The sequence below is a fragment of the Brienomyrus brachyistius genome, chromosome 17, assembly GCF_023856365.1.
Source record: "Brienomyrus brachyistius isolate T26 chromosome 17, BBRACH_0.4, whole genome shotgun sequence".
NCBI classification, from domain to species: Eukaryota; Metazoa; Chordata; class Actinopteri; order Osteoglossiformes; family Mormyridae; genus Brienomyrus; species Brienomyrus brachyistius.
The window spans coordinates 23,094,905-23,106,997 of NC_064549.1; the positions used below are offsets into that span (position 1 = coordinate 23,094,905).

Consider the following 12,093-nt stretch of genomic DNA (forward strand, 5'->3'; position numbering starts at 1 on the left):
CAGTGTCCTGTGCGTCCGGGATGTGGTAACCCAGCCCAGCATCCCCACAGGCATCCCCACCCTCATCCTGCTGGACACAGAGGGTCACATGATCACGCGCCAGGGCCGGGTGGAGGTGCTGAACGACCCCGAATGCCGGCTCTTCCCCTGGCACCCGCGGCCCGTGCTGGAGCTAAGCGAGTCCAACGCCGTGCAGCTGAACGAGGGGCCCTGCCTGGTGCTCTTCGTGGGTGAGGAATTACCCTCCTGTCTCTCCACCCAGGCTGTCCCCATCGCTCTTGTCACCCCCCTTTCTCTTACCCTATTCTCTCTCCCTCTTTCATGTCCTCTCTGCCCCAGATGCTGAGGAGGAGGGGGAACTGGAAGCAGCAAAGCAGCTGATCCAGCCCATAGCAGAGAAGATCCTGGCCAAGTACAAGGCCAAGGAAGAAGAGGCACCACTGCTGTTCTTTGTGGCTGGAGAGGTGAGCGGGCGGGGGGGGGGAGGCTGGGTCAGCAGGTGTCTCTGGCAGGCAGTGCTACAATATTCTGATGTGGACTGAAGTCGGCCTAAACCCGCCTCTTTCAAGAGCAGATCACTTTGAAGTGCCTCTTATTACCGTGTTCTGGTGATGGGGACCGTGTCCTTGCCAATCTGATCAGAGCTCTACACTGCATGAAACGCTGAGAGAGGAGCTGAACACCACACAGAACATTGTGAGTGGGACGGAACATTGCACGGAACGCTGAGAGCGAGGCTGAACACTGCACAGAACGCCGAGAGCAGGGCTAAACATTAGTACGGAATGATGAGATCGGGACTGAACATTGGCATGGAACAATGAGAGCGGAGCCCAATACTGCATAGGATGCTGAGAGCGGCACCAAACGCTACACAGAACAATGAGAGCAGAGCCCAACGCTACACAGAACAATGAGAGCAGAGCCCAACGCTACACAGAACAATGAGAGCAGAGCCCAGCGCTACACAGAATGGTGATAGGAGGCCAAACACTGTATGGAACATTTTGAGAGCAGGGCTGAACACCCCAGCAAATGCTGAGAGCAGAGCCAGACACCCCACTGAACACTGAGAGTGGGGCTGAACACAGAGGAAATGCGGGCGAAGCAGGTGGATAGGCTTCCTGTACAACATTCCAAGGATCAGAGAATCTTGCGGATGGCTTCAGCCTCCACTTTCCACAGAACAGCTGTGCGCTGCATAAATAGTTGCGTAAGCACCCTCTCCTCTGCCTGCGGTGTGGGGGAAGGTCATTCCCCATCTCCATGCTCTCTGTTCTTTTTCGTTATTCAGCCCCTTCCCTCTCTGCACTGTTGTGCCCCAAGCAGAGCTGCTCTGATAGGCTTCTCCACTTCTCCCCCATGTTTCATTCACGGTGGCCACAATTCAGGCCATCCTGCTCAAATGTTCCCAGAATGCATCCCTGCACACACATCCACGTGAGCCATTGACAGTCTTGCTGTATTTGGCAGCTGCTGATTTATCAATGTTTTTAGGTCCTTGATGTGACACAGGATGATGGCTAAGCCTCAGTGCCTGTGATCGGAAGGTTGCAGGTTCAAGCCCCGGCCTTAGCAGAATATTCACATATCCATGGGCCCCTGAGCACGACCCTTACCCCCAGCTGCCTAGGGTGCTGCTGCTGGGTGCCCCTCCCCTCCTGGAGCCGTGGTGTGGCTGGGGGCCGGGCAGCAGTGCTGTGTGCGGACGTCGCATTCCGCCATTAGCACATGTTGGCGATGATCTCACACGCCCCACTCTGCAGGCCCAGTACCGGATCCAGCCTTTTGGCCCATATGACTGGAACCAGTACAGATTCTAGATAATTTCGACATGGCCAGTTACAAGTCAGTTCATTAAACTGGAATGAATTTTCCCTGTGTGTTCTGAATTAAAAAATGTTTTTGTAACAAAGATGTGGATTTCTGCAGATGGCGGGACGTCTGGCTGGAACTGTAGCATGTGAGGCATGTGGCTCGGACACGTTCTCCAGCCCCTAGCGTGCGAGGCGCGTGGCTCGGACCCGTTCTCCGGCCCCTAGCGTGCGAGGCGCGTGGCTCGGACCCGTTCTCCGGCCCCTAGCGTGCGAGGCGCGTGGCTCGGACCCGTTCTCCGGCCCCTAGCGTGCGAAGCGGGTGGCTCGGACCCGTTCTCCGGCCCCTAGCGTGCGAGGCGCGTGGCTCGGACCCGTTCTCCGGCCCCTATTGTGCGAGACGGTTGGTTTATGTCTGTTATCCAGCCTGTAGTGCGACACCGAAGGTTGGCAGTCAGTCTTTTCTGGTCTTTAAAGCAGAAGAATGTACATCTGGATACCAGAGAAGGCTTCCAATGTCAGGAAAGACAAACAGAGAAGTGTCTGAATGTCTAATACTTCTGTCAGTTTGCTAACTGCACCAGTTTATAATTAACCAAGATAAGCCCCTGTAAGTTGGGAGATACTCCCCAGCTTTGTACCTGGGTTACAAAGAGGTCCCCCCCCTCCCCCCCAGACAAGCGCATCATTATGCTGCCGATGATATCAATGGTGTCCACCGCCCCCCCCCCCAATACAGCCACTTGGCAGAGGCCCACTCAGTGGGGGGATGGCCGGGGGATAGTGGTGGGGCTTATCTGATGGCCACTGTCATCGGTATGCCACTGTGGCCCAGCGTGAAAGATAAACCTGTCGCTGTGTGGCCTTGCGCTCGGCCTTATTGTGGCCCCGGCCCACTCGGAGTGGGGGGGGGGCGCTGGGCGCGGCTCGCCTCTGAACCATCCGCATCCATTCCTGTCTGCCCTGCCACCCAAACCATGCTTCACTGCAGCATGGTTTTCTACAGCTGGCCTGCAGTGCTTTCTGAAGGTCATGCTCAGGCCAAATCTGTGAGCTATTAAACGCAGTCTTAAAAAAAGGACATTTTACATGCACAGTTATTAATTTGCCAGTCAGCTTTATCCAATGTGAAGTCAGGACACCCGAGGTAATTCATGGAACATCTAATCCAGAATTAACACATCCATAGCATACACACAAATTACATATAAAAGCAAACTACAGGCTGAGTGCCTCTGCAACAGGGTATAGTTATATCTTCTAGTTCTCGCTAATGCATAGCTAGTTAGACCAGCGATCCCTACTGGCCATGAGTCCACCTTGACCCGACTTGTATTGCAGATGCATGTTAGCATGTGATGAGCCCCCCCCAGAAAAAAAAGAAAACCTGCTGGTAATTATTGGTAATGGGGAGAGGACTTTTCGCCCTGCTGGTTGTTTGCAGAGCACAAGCACACTGCCTGCCCCTGGGAATGCTGGGGAAACCCTGCCAGCTGTGACTAATGCTAGTCTGACTGTCCTTGCATTTTTTTTCCATCTTCCCTGTGGATTTTCCTGCCCAACGTTCCGGCCTAGCGGAGTGTTCCGGCAGGCTAATGAAGTGAGAGCATGTCATTACCAGCTAGAACTGGATCAGGAACGAGCCGCTGGGGAAGATGTTGGTTCCTAACTGCTTCCCATTTCTTGGGGTCCCTTCCGACCCCGGCAAAGATTACGCCTTAATTGTAACAAACTGTCTGTCCACATTAGCTGGGTTTTTCCCCTTCATGAGCCCAAGAGCCCTGATTAAGATGGATAATCCAGATAGTGGAGAAACATCATGGCCCTGATGAAGGCCTGCGAATGGTCTCATGGAGTGTGTGTAGGACAGGCATTGTCCTACAATGTCCAGGGTTCTTAGGTCATGAAAGTTAAATTGCCAGAGAAGACTGAAGGGTGTGATTGTGCATTGTGTTGGCTTTTTGCTTAAGGTTACATAGTTTCTGCACATACTTTTTTTGCCAGACTTAAATGGCTTTGTGTGCCTGCCAATTCTATTCCGGCGCGACAGTGTCACCCTATGGCCACTTGGGGAATAACTTCTGCTCCAAGTAATCTTTTCCATATGCCCTATCTCCCGCATCTCTCGCATGGCTCATTCATTCATTAAAGGGTTTAGTTGAGGGGAAATCAGATCATTTCGTCATGTGGGAAGCAGAGGTGTCTGCAGCCGTAACAATGAGGTCTTTGTCTGACTGCAGAAGCAGTGTCTGCGTGAACCGAAGAAAACAAAGCTGGTCGCCTTTAAGTGTCACTGCTCAGGGCAGCAGAAGAAGCCAGCAACTCTTTAATTAAAGGGGTCCTCCGGACTTCCTTTGCCCATAGAGTGGTGAACAAGCGGGTACAGAAAGATGGATGGATGGATGGAACCAGCCCTGATCCTTTTAACCCACATCCTTTTGAAGGGGGAGGGCAGGCTATACAAAGCAGGAAGGGGCAGATCTTAGCCTGGCTTGTCTGTTCCCCCTTTGCTAATTAACTCTCACACTGTCAGAAAAAAAGAGTAGCACTGAGGTTGTACCCTCAAGGGTCTGCCAGTTGTACCCTAACTCTGGGTAAAAGTACCTTTTAATGTACAGAAATGGACTCTGGGGAACATTTTGTACTGTTGATAGTACATTAATGTTTGTTCCTTGGGGATGTTTCTCAGTCCATTTCTGTATCTTAAATTAGACTAAAAGGTACATTTACTCACAGCTGTAGGGTACAATTGGCAGACCCTTGAGGTACAGCCCCAGTGACAAGCAGGGACAAGGTACAAACAGGAACCCTTTTTCAAGCAGGGACAAGGTACAAACAGGAACCCTTTTTCAAGCAGGGACAAGGTACAAACAGGAACCCTTTTTTCTGACAGTGCAGAAGACAGACCCGCCTCCATCCAAGTGTACTGTGGGGTCACCGGGCGGTTCGCTTGTCTGGGTGGCGCCCCCTACTGTTGAATGCGTCCCTATAGCCTGTGCATCACTCCCGTTTCTTCTCTCTGCCAAACATCAAAGGAAAAATGGAGGTTTAAAAAAAAAATAGGAAAAGGGAAACGATGTGGGGAAGCTCTGTGTTAAAAATAAATCTGTCATTGTTTGGTGCTTGTTGTTGGGCCGGATGTGGCGTTTAAATGGAGCTCCCTGTGTGTGTGTGTGTGTTTTTAACCTCTGACTCCCTCCTCACCCTCAGGATGACATGAGCGACTCCCTGCGCGATTACACCAACCTGCCAGAGGCGGCACCGCTCCTCACCATCCTGGACATGTCAGCTCGCGCTAAGTACGTGCGCGATGTAGAGGAGATCACGCCCGAAGTGGTGGAGCAGTTTGTCAGCGACTTCCTGGCAGAGAAACTCAAACCGGAGCCCATCTAGAAAGAGAGAATGCGGGTCCTGATAGGGCTGATACTGAAACTCCATCCAACAACCCCCACGCTGCTCCCTTCATCCTCTCTACAGTTTACTTTCTTCAAATTCCCATCAGTACTGCCCCCCCTCCCCCCATCAGCCTGCAGGACGACCCAGAACTCATTACTTACTGACATTTTTAAATTCTAAAAGTAAGAAAATGATGTGGGATTCTGAGCAGGTCCTGCCGTCTTTTCTCACGGTGCCTTGCCTTGACTACAGCACAGTAACACTCCTGCCCGATGCTCCTGGAGGTCTTGAACATTTTTTTTTCTTTTTTTGGCAACAAGAATGTCTTCCTAAAGAGACGGAGTATTCCTTTGCCCAGTGGATTCCATCTGAAGAACTTCCTGTCTTTGCATTTCTTTGTTGCTTGGGCTCTCCGGTGTGTTATGATGTGCAAATTAAGGATAGTGTAATTAAAAGTATTGAAGATGGAATGAAAGTGGGCATATTTACGCCATGCATACAGGTCTCCCTTGTTGCCCTTCGATTTCAATGTGGCTGCCTCTTCTGAGGCTTGTCTCATGCATCAGAATGAGAAACAGAGTCACGAAAATGAGAGCTTTCCATGTGAAGCAAACAGTCCTGCAGTACAGTCGTGTTGTATTACTGGGGTGGGGTGGAAAAGGCTGTTTCTGTTTGTCATACAAAGAAATTTCCCTTTGAAGCCCCCCCCCCCCCCCCCATTTTTGTGCTCTGATGACATACGATATTACCGAGTCTCAGAGCTGCCATAAGTTCAAGGATTTTCTGTGAAGGTCCCCGTTATTTAACAAAAAAAGGCTGTTGTTTTGGGAGGCTGAAATAGCATTGTGAGAGTCCTGCCTTCCAAGTTTTTGAAAGAAATTTATAACATTGTTCCTGTTACTCGCCGGACACTCAAAAAGAAACTCGCGGTCATTAAAAGCTACTCTCTTTTCCATGTTAGTCCTCCCTCACTCTTCGCCATTTTGCAAACCCTAGTTTCTGCATAAAATCTGTTTTCTTCAGACCAAAAATTGTGTCCAAAGACATGGAAAATCATCGGCAGATTTCTTTGGGAACAACTGGTAACTCAAGACCAGGCTGTACTTAAAAAGACCACTGACTGTAGAATCTCATATGCACAAAAATATGGGAAAATGGATTAGCTTAATAAATACTAGGATATACATGGATCAACACATTTTTTTTCCAACAAAAATTAACTGCCAAGACAAAATACGTTTGATCAGCTAATTTCCACACAAGTACATTGTTATGAAAATTTGTTTTAAAATGTTGAAAAGAGAGTTTTAATAGTGAAGCAAAATGCAGTGAGATGCTAATATATTCTTATGCTCAACAAATTTGCTGAAGTGTTCATCTTGTTTAACGTAGAAAAAAACCTTAATGCGACATCTGCTGGTCAAATATATTCATGCAGTTACTATCCATTCGTTGTGGACAGTGCTACAGGTTTCTTAATTGAACACCACGTAACGATATTAAATATTTTACATATGCCACCCTTTGGCGCATATTTGGGGGAAATACTTGTAATATCCTTTAGAATATTTAAATGATTTTGATTTCATGCAAAACATTTAAGTTAATTTCATTGTTATTCATTGTTAACGGTATAAATTCAATAAATTTCCATTGGCCTGACAGTAGTTTACAGAACATGATATATCAGAAATATTACGTCTAATGCTTCAGGCGCCCCTATTTGAGTTGTGCAGACGTAAAATTAAATTTATGCGTAAATGTACGGAAGAGGTTCAAAACAACCGAACAGCGTGACTGTGTTCTGGGGTTGTTTACGTACACCCTGCAGTTTCCTGAAACAAATGGGAAGTTATATTAGCATGAATTCAAAGCTCATGAAAGACTTCCTTGTTTTTAAAAAAAGGCAAAAATATTCAGTGTTTATCTTATGTCGGATAAAGAGACACAGCATTCCATAAGGGGTTACACACACTAGAATGTGCGCGTCTAGGTCGGCTGGGCTTCTCCGTGACAGCTGTGATATTTCAGCGAAATGGGCAGCTTCCAAGAGCAGCTCGCGTGTCTCCTGGCCAAACACGGGAGCAGTGATGTTAGGCACCAAGCCCGTGGTGCAGCTGGAAGCTAAGAACGTTGGGAATAATGCTCGTAAACTGAGTCTCTGCGCCCGGCGCTCGCAGCTGTAAACCACAGACAGTGTGATAGGACGTGGTTATGTGTTTCATCTCAATCAGCCAATTTTATGTTCACAATGGGTGTATTTCTCATGGTGTCTTTTCTGGCACTTTGGGAGAAAAACACAATATATGAAAGGACCATGTAATATTAATATATGCTACGAAATTTGTTGCAATATTTAATTAAACCTTAAACTATTAAATGTAGAATTAGTAATTTTGTCACAAATTTATTTGCAGACGTGAATATTTAAAAACATATTTGGTTTGGAGTAATGTTTTTGGAATAGCAGGCGAATAGGTAATATTTAGGTGATTTATATTTTAGAATGAATCTTCAAGAATTGCGGCATTAACCACAAAACAGTATGTGCACCACAAAGCGGTTGTCACGCCAAGCGGACCACTACGTCATCAGCGAGGGACGATCGAGTCAGACCTGGGAAATCAGGCATTAATAATCGAACTGCCGCCGTAAAATCCATTCCTTTCATTAAATTCCTCTGGGTTATTTGGAGAGCGAATACATGATAGCGAGAGTGCGGAACGTTGGATGGTCAAAAATTACCGAAGAGATATTAAACTGTTTTGAGTTAAAAGGTTTGGGTTCAAACCAACGGATCGCCGAATAATCGATCTGTAGCGCGACGCTGTCCCCGGACCAGCTGTTAAGGTACAAACCAACATCCTGGAAACTGGGATCAGTAGATGTAGTCATGTCGTTGAGGAGAGCCTTACATTTCGTGTTTAAAGTGGGCGATAGGAACAAGACAGCCGCGTTTTACCGCGATGTCCTTGGCATGCAAGTAAGATATGTTGTTTGTCAAACGTACATGACCAGATTAAAATAAGTTCTGATCAATAAACGACGTGAAATTCAGTGTCACCAACGATGGTCAGCTGGCTGGCGTGAGATTTTCAATTAGAGACAAGTCTGCACACGCATTACATATATGTAACAGTTTTATTACCTTGCAAACAGTCTGTAAGGTTTACAAACTACCCCAACACGTTGGATGCAGTTAATTTTAGTTTTATAGTAGAATAATTTAGAAATGCCGTAAAAGTTCTTGCAAGAGAGTCTGGAAGCGTGAGTGTCACGCCAGATGCGTGACAGTTGGCAACACTGCACTTCGCACTCCATGCTCCAGGTCCTTTTTGAGTTAATGCAGCAAATCAGTGATTCTGTCAATGAGGAACTAGTTTGTGTTTGCCTGGTATAGGCTGCGATAACTGGAAATCTGCATAGTCACGCAACCACGTTTTAAATTTTGTTTCAGGTACTTCGACATGAGGAGTTTGAAGAAGGCTGTAAGGCAACTTGTAATGGGTGAGAATGTAACCAGTGTATATGAAATCAAGCAAAAAAAAATCCCACCTTAAGTAAGTGAAACCTGAAAGGCATGTCACAGTTTGCCTTTTGGTGAAAAGAACACTGTGGATATTTATCTGTTGATTCATTTGATTGACCTGCACACGTTCAATAACAAACTTGTGATTAATTGTTCATGCAGATAAATTAAAAGCAGAAACTAAATCAGGTAACAATGTTTTTACTTATATAAAAATAATACATTGTGTACTATCTTTCTGTAAGTCCGTATGATGGGAAGTGGAGTAAGACTATGGTGGGGTTTGGTCCAGAGGATAACCATTTTGTGTCAGAGCTGACGTACAACTACGGTGTTGGAGAGTACCAGCTGGGTAATGATTTCCTGGTAAGCCACCCCACGGCCCAAGCTGTGCAGTTCTGGTCCATGTATTGATGTGCTGCAGTTATGATGGAAGCTGTATCCATCCGGGCGGGACAGTCTGGGCTCAGTGATATAGCAGATATCCTGTATTTTATGTGAACAACAAATGCAGCGAGGGCTTCGTCAGAAACAGAAATACAATATAAATTAATAAATACAATAACATTAAATATGTTCCTGTGTTTAATCTTCAGAAGTCACCATCTTGTAGCCCATTGTGTATTTTGCTCTTTGATGGGAACATGAGGCATTTTGTTTGATGTTTGTTTTTCAATCATTTATGCTGAGCATCAACACGGATGTGGACCTCACAAACGGGTCCCGTTCTCTGTTTGTTCAGGGCGTCACTCTGCAGTCCAGCCAGGCCGTCAGCAATGCCCGCCGGCTCGGGTGGCCCCTCTCGGAGGCAGGGCGGGGGATCTACCTGGCCAAGGCCCCAGGGGGGTACTCTTTTTACTTGGTGGATGAGGAGCAGCCCCAGACAGGTGTGTCACTGGTCCTGTGTCACAGCCTGAAAATCATTCTGGAAGGGCATTCATTGGGCAGTGGACTCATCACCAGAAATGTCTAGTGCAATGTTTCCCAACCCAGTCCATGTCCCGAACAGTCCATGTTTTTGCTTCCTCAGCTCCTAGTGTACCAGGTATTTAATGTTCCTGATTGGCTAGGAGCTGGGAGGGAGCAAAAACATGGACTGTTCGGGGTCCTGGGTTGGGAAACACTGGTCTAGTGACATACCATGGGTGTAGTCACAGAAAAAATAACATAATAATGAGAATAATATGGTACTATATATAAGTACCATAATCCTAACTACTTCAGAAACCACCATAACATTGTAAGAGACGCTGGATTCGTTGCCATGTAGCTTTGACCTGATAGTGCTGTTCTGTATCTGCCCTTGGCCTTAGACCCCGTCCAGAAGGTCTCCCTGGGTGTGTCAGACCTACAACGTTCCACACACTACTGGTCTGTCCTCCTGGGGATGCAGATACTGGAGAGAGATGCTGAGAGGAAATCGGTCCTACTGGGATTCGGAGATGGACAGGTTTGGGAGGCCCGTCCAGGGTGTGATGTATGGAAGGTCCTCATAGCTCCTAGCTTGTCTAGCTCCTATTGTTTGTGTTTGCAGTGCAAACTGGAGCTCTGTGACATCGGCGGCCCAGTGGACCACGGCACAGCTTTCGGGAGGATCGCTTTCTCCTGCCCTCGCACACAGGTGACAAGGCTTTGCTGACAGCAGAAGTGTGTTTAGATTACTTTGTATTTAACCGTCTCGTAAGATACCTAAACTCTTTTTAAACTGGGCAGTTTAGCTAATGTTTCCGAACTTAAATTTTTCTGTGGTTTGACATAATTTTACCCATATTATTTGCTCTTCTTGAGATATAGTTGGATTACTTAGTTGCCTAGAAGCAGACCCGATACTCCCAATTCGCAATATCCCCCCCTCCCCCAGTTACCTGACATTGAGGCAATAATGAAGAGGGACAACCAGACAATCCTCACGCCCCTCGTCAGCCTGGACACACCTGGGAAGGCCACCGTGGAAGTGGTCATACTCGCTGACCCGGTGAGTGTTCGTCCCAGGAAGTGACCCCTAACCAGGTCCGTCTGTTAAGCTGCTCCTCGATACATGTGCAGCGCTGTGCTCTTTCTCCACCTTTAAGGACGGCCATGAGATCTGCTTTGTGGGCGACGAGGCATTCAGGCAGCTCTCCACAGTGGACCCCAACGGAAATGCCCTACTGGATGCAGTGAGTCTGCAGACTGAGAGCTGTGTTTGCCGTGACTGACTGGTATTAAGATGTGTAATGCATGTCCCAGTTTCTATGTATTTAGGGGTATGAGACAAGAGTTTTGAATCAGAAATCCAGCACAAACATCTATGATATGGCTGTATTTATTAACCGCCCCCCCCCCCCCCCCCAAAAAAAAAAAATCACTATTACTGCATATTATTGTCATGTATTTTCATGCTAAGATCAAATGATCAGTTTGCAACCTGCAGACTCAAATGACTTATTTTTAAAAACCTGAATACATTTTTACTTAACAAATGACACTTCAGTATATTAAATGAGTGAAATTATATCCCCACAGAGCTGTATCGTATTTGAACTGTTGTGTATTGAATCATTACGCAGTTCATAGTTTTCAGTTCTTTTTTGGTATCATATGGCAGACTATGTGTCTAGATGTGTTTTTTATCCTGAGAGTGAGAGACACTGAAAGTGTGCGTGTATATATATGTGCATGCCTGTTACAACTCATGGTGTGTTTTCTCCATTGCTGTGCCGATCTCCCAATGTTACAGGCGATTGCAGCGGACAAAAGCGACGAATGGTTTGCCAGACACAATAAACCGAAGGCTTCTGCCTGAGAGGCCAGAGCAGCGGCAGTATCGGGGCTTTGCTGTAACGTGTGCAGTTTCATTTGACATTGCAGCAACATTTCAAACCCTTCTGCATTCAACACAAGCGGTGTTATCTGGACTGCTAGCTGAATGTGACTTAAACTGTTTGCTTTTTGTAATGTGAAACGTAGCATGATTAAAGAAAGCAATAATCTGCCTTTTCAGTAACTATGGATTCTGGTGTTTTCTTTTTAAACTGGCACACAAATTCCTACGTCTGTATCGCAAAACAACAAAAGTTTCGTAGTGTTCCATTTATTATAGTTAGCGATAAATCCTTAAACCTGCCTGCTTCTCTGTGGATTACTGATTTTGGTGTGGTGATGTAGATTTCAGGTTCGCAGACACTGGAACTGGGCATGACACTGAACTGTTATACATAACTGCAGAGTAAGCTTGGTCCAGTATCTGAAATTAAATAGGAGAGTATCTGAAAAATGCAGACTTTGACCTGTGGTTACACTCACATGGGAGGGGTGTGTAAGAAGGTCATGAGTGTGATCGATGGGTGAGCTGGTGCATCTCATGTGACCTGC

The 12,093-nt window shown here is 46.7% G+C and overlaps 2 protein-coding genes across 5 annotated transcripts in view; both read left to right on the top strand.

Annotated features, from left to right (window-relative positions):
- nxn (nucleoredoxin) overlaps window positions 1–6,658 on the top strand; it is a 38,168-nt gene extending 31,510 nt beyond the window's left edge. For all 3 annotated transcript variants that reach the window (XM_048980271.1, XM_048980272.1, XM_048980270.1), the window contains 3 exons: window positions 51–230; window positions 340–464; window positions 5,025–6,658. In XM_048980271.1, coding sequence (XP_048836228.1) covers window positions 51–230; window positions 340–464; window positions 5,025–5,207 — 488 coding nt within the window. In that variant the 3' untranslated portion in view covers window positions 5,208–6,658. The remainder of the gene's footprint in view (window positions 1–50; window positions 231–339; window positions 465–5,024) is intronic.
- Window positions 6,659–8,035: 1,377 nt separating this feature from the next.
- On the top strand, window positions 8,036–11,725 carry glod4 (glyoxalase domain containing 4). 2 transcript variants are annotated; one of them, XM_048980724.1, is made up of 9 exons: window positions 8,036–8,193; window positions 8,668–8,717; window positions 8,985–9,105; window positions 9,482–9,626; window positions 10,053–10,189; window positions 10,274–10,360; window positions 10,601–10,714; window positions 10,812–10,898; window positions 11,459–11,725. In XM_048980724.1, the coding sequence occupies exons 1-9, from the start codon at window positions 8,104–8,106 to the stop codon at window positions 11,522–11,524; spliced, it is 897 nt and encodes a 298-aa protein (XP_048836681.1). In that variant the 5' UTR covers window positions 8,036–8,103; the 3' UTR covers window positions 11,525–11,725. The 2 variants fall into 2 exon arrangements, with proteins under 2 accessions (XP_048836681.1, XP_048836682.1); XM_048980725.1 differs by lacking the exon at window positions 8,036–8,193 and having other exon boundaries at window positions 8,668–8,770.
- Window positions 11,726–12,093: the final 368 nt, after the last annotated feature.

Coding starts and splice junctions, on each gene's coding strand:
- glod4 (XM_048980724.1), top strand. CDS start 8,104: ATGTCGTTGAGGAGAGCCTTACATTTCGTGTTTAAAGTGGGCGATAGG. Junction 10,190..10,273: donor TGGGATTCGGAGATGGACAG/GTTTGGGAGGCC, acceptor TTGTGTTTGCAG/TGCAAACTGGAGCTCTGTGA. Junction 10,899..11,458: donor GAAATGCCCTACTGGATGCA/GTGAGTCTGCAG, acceptor CCAATGTTACAG/GCGATTGCAGCGGACAAAAG.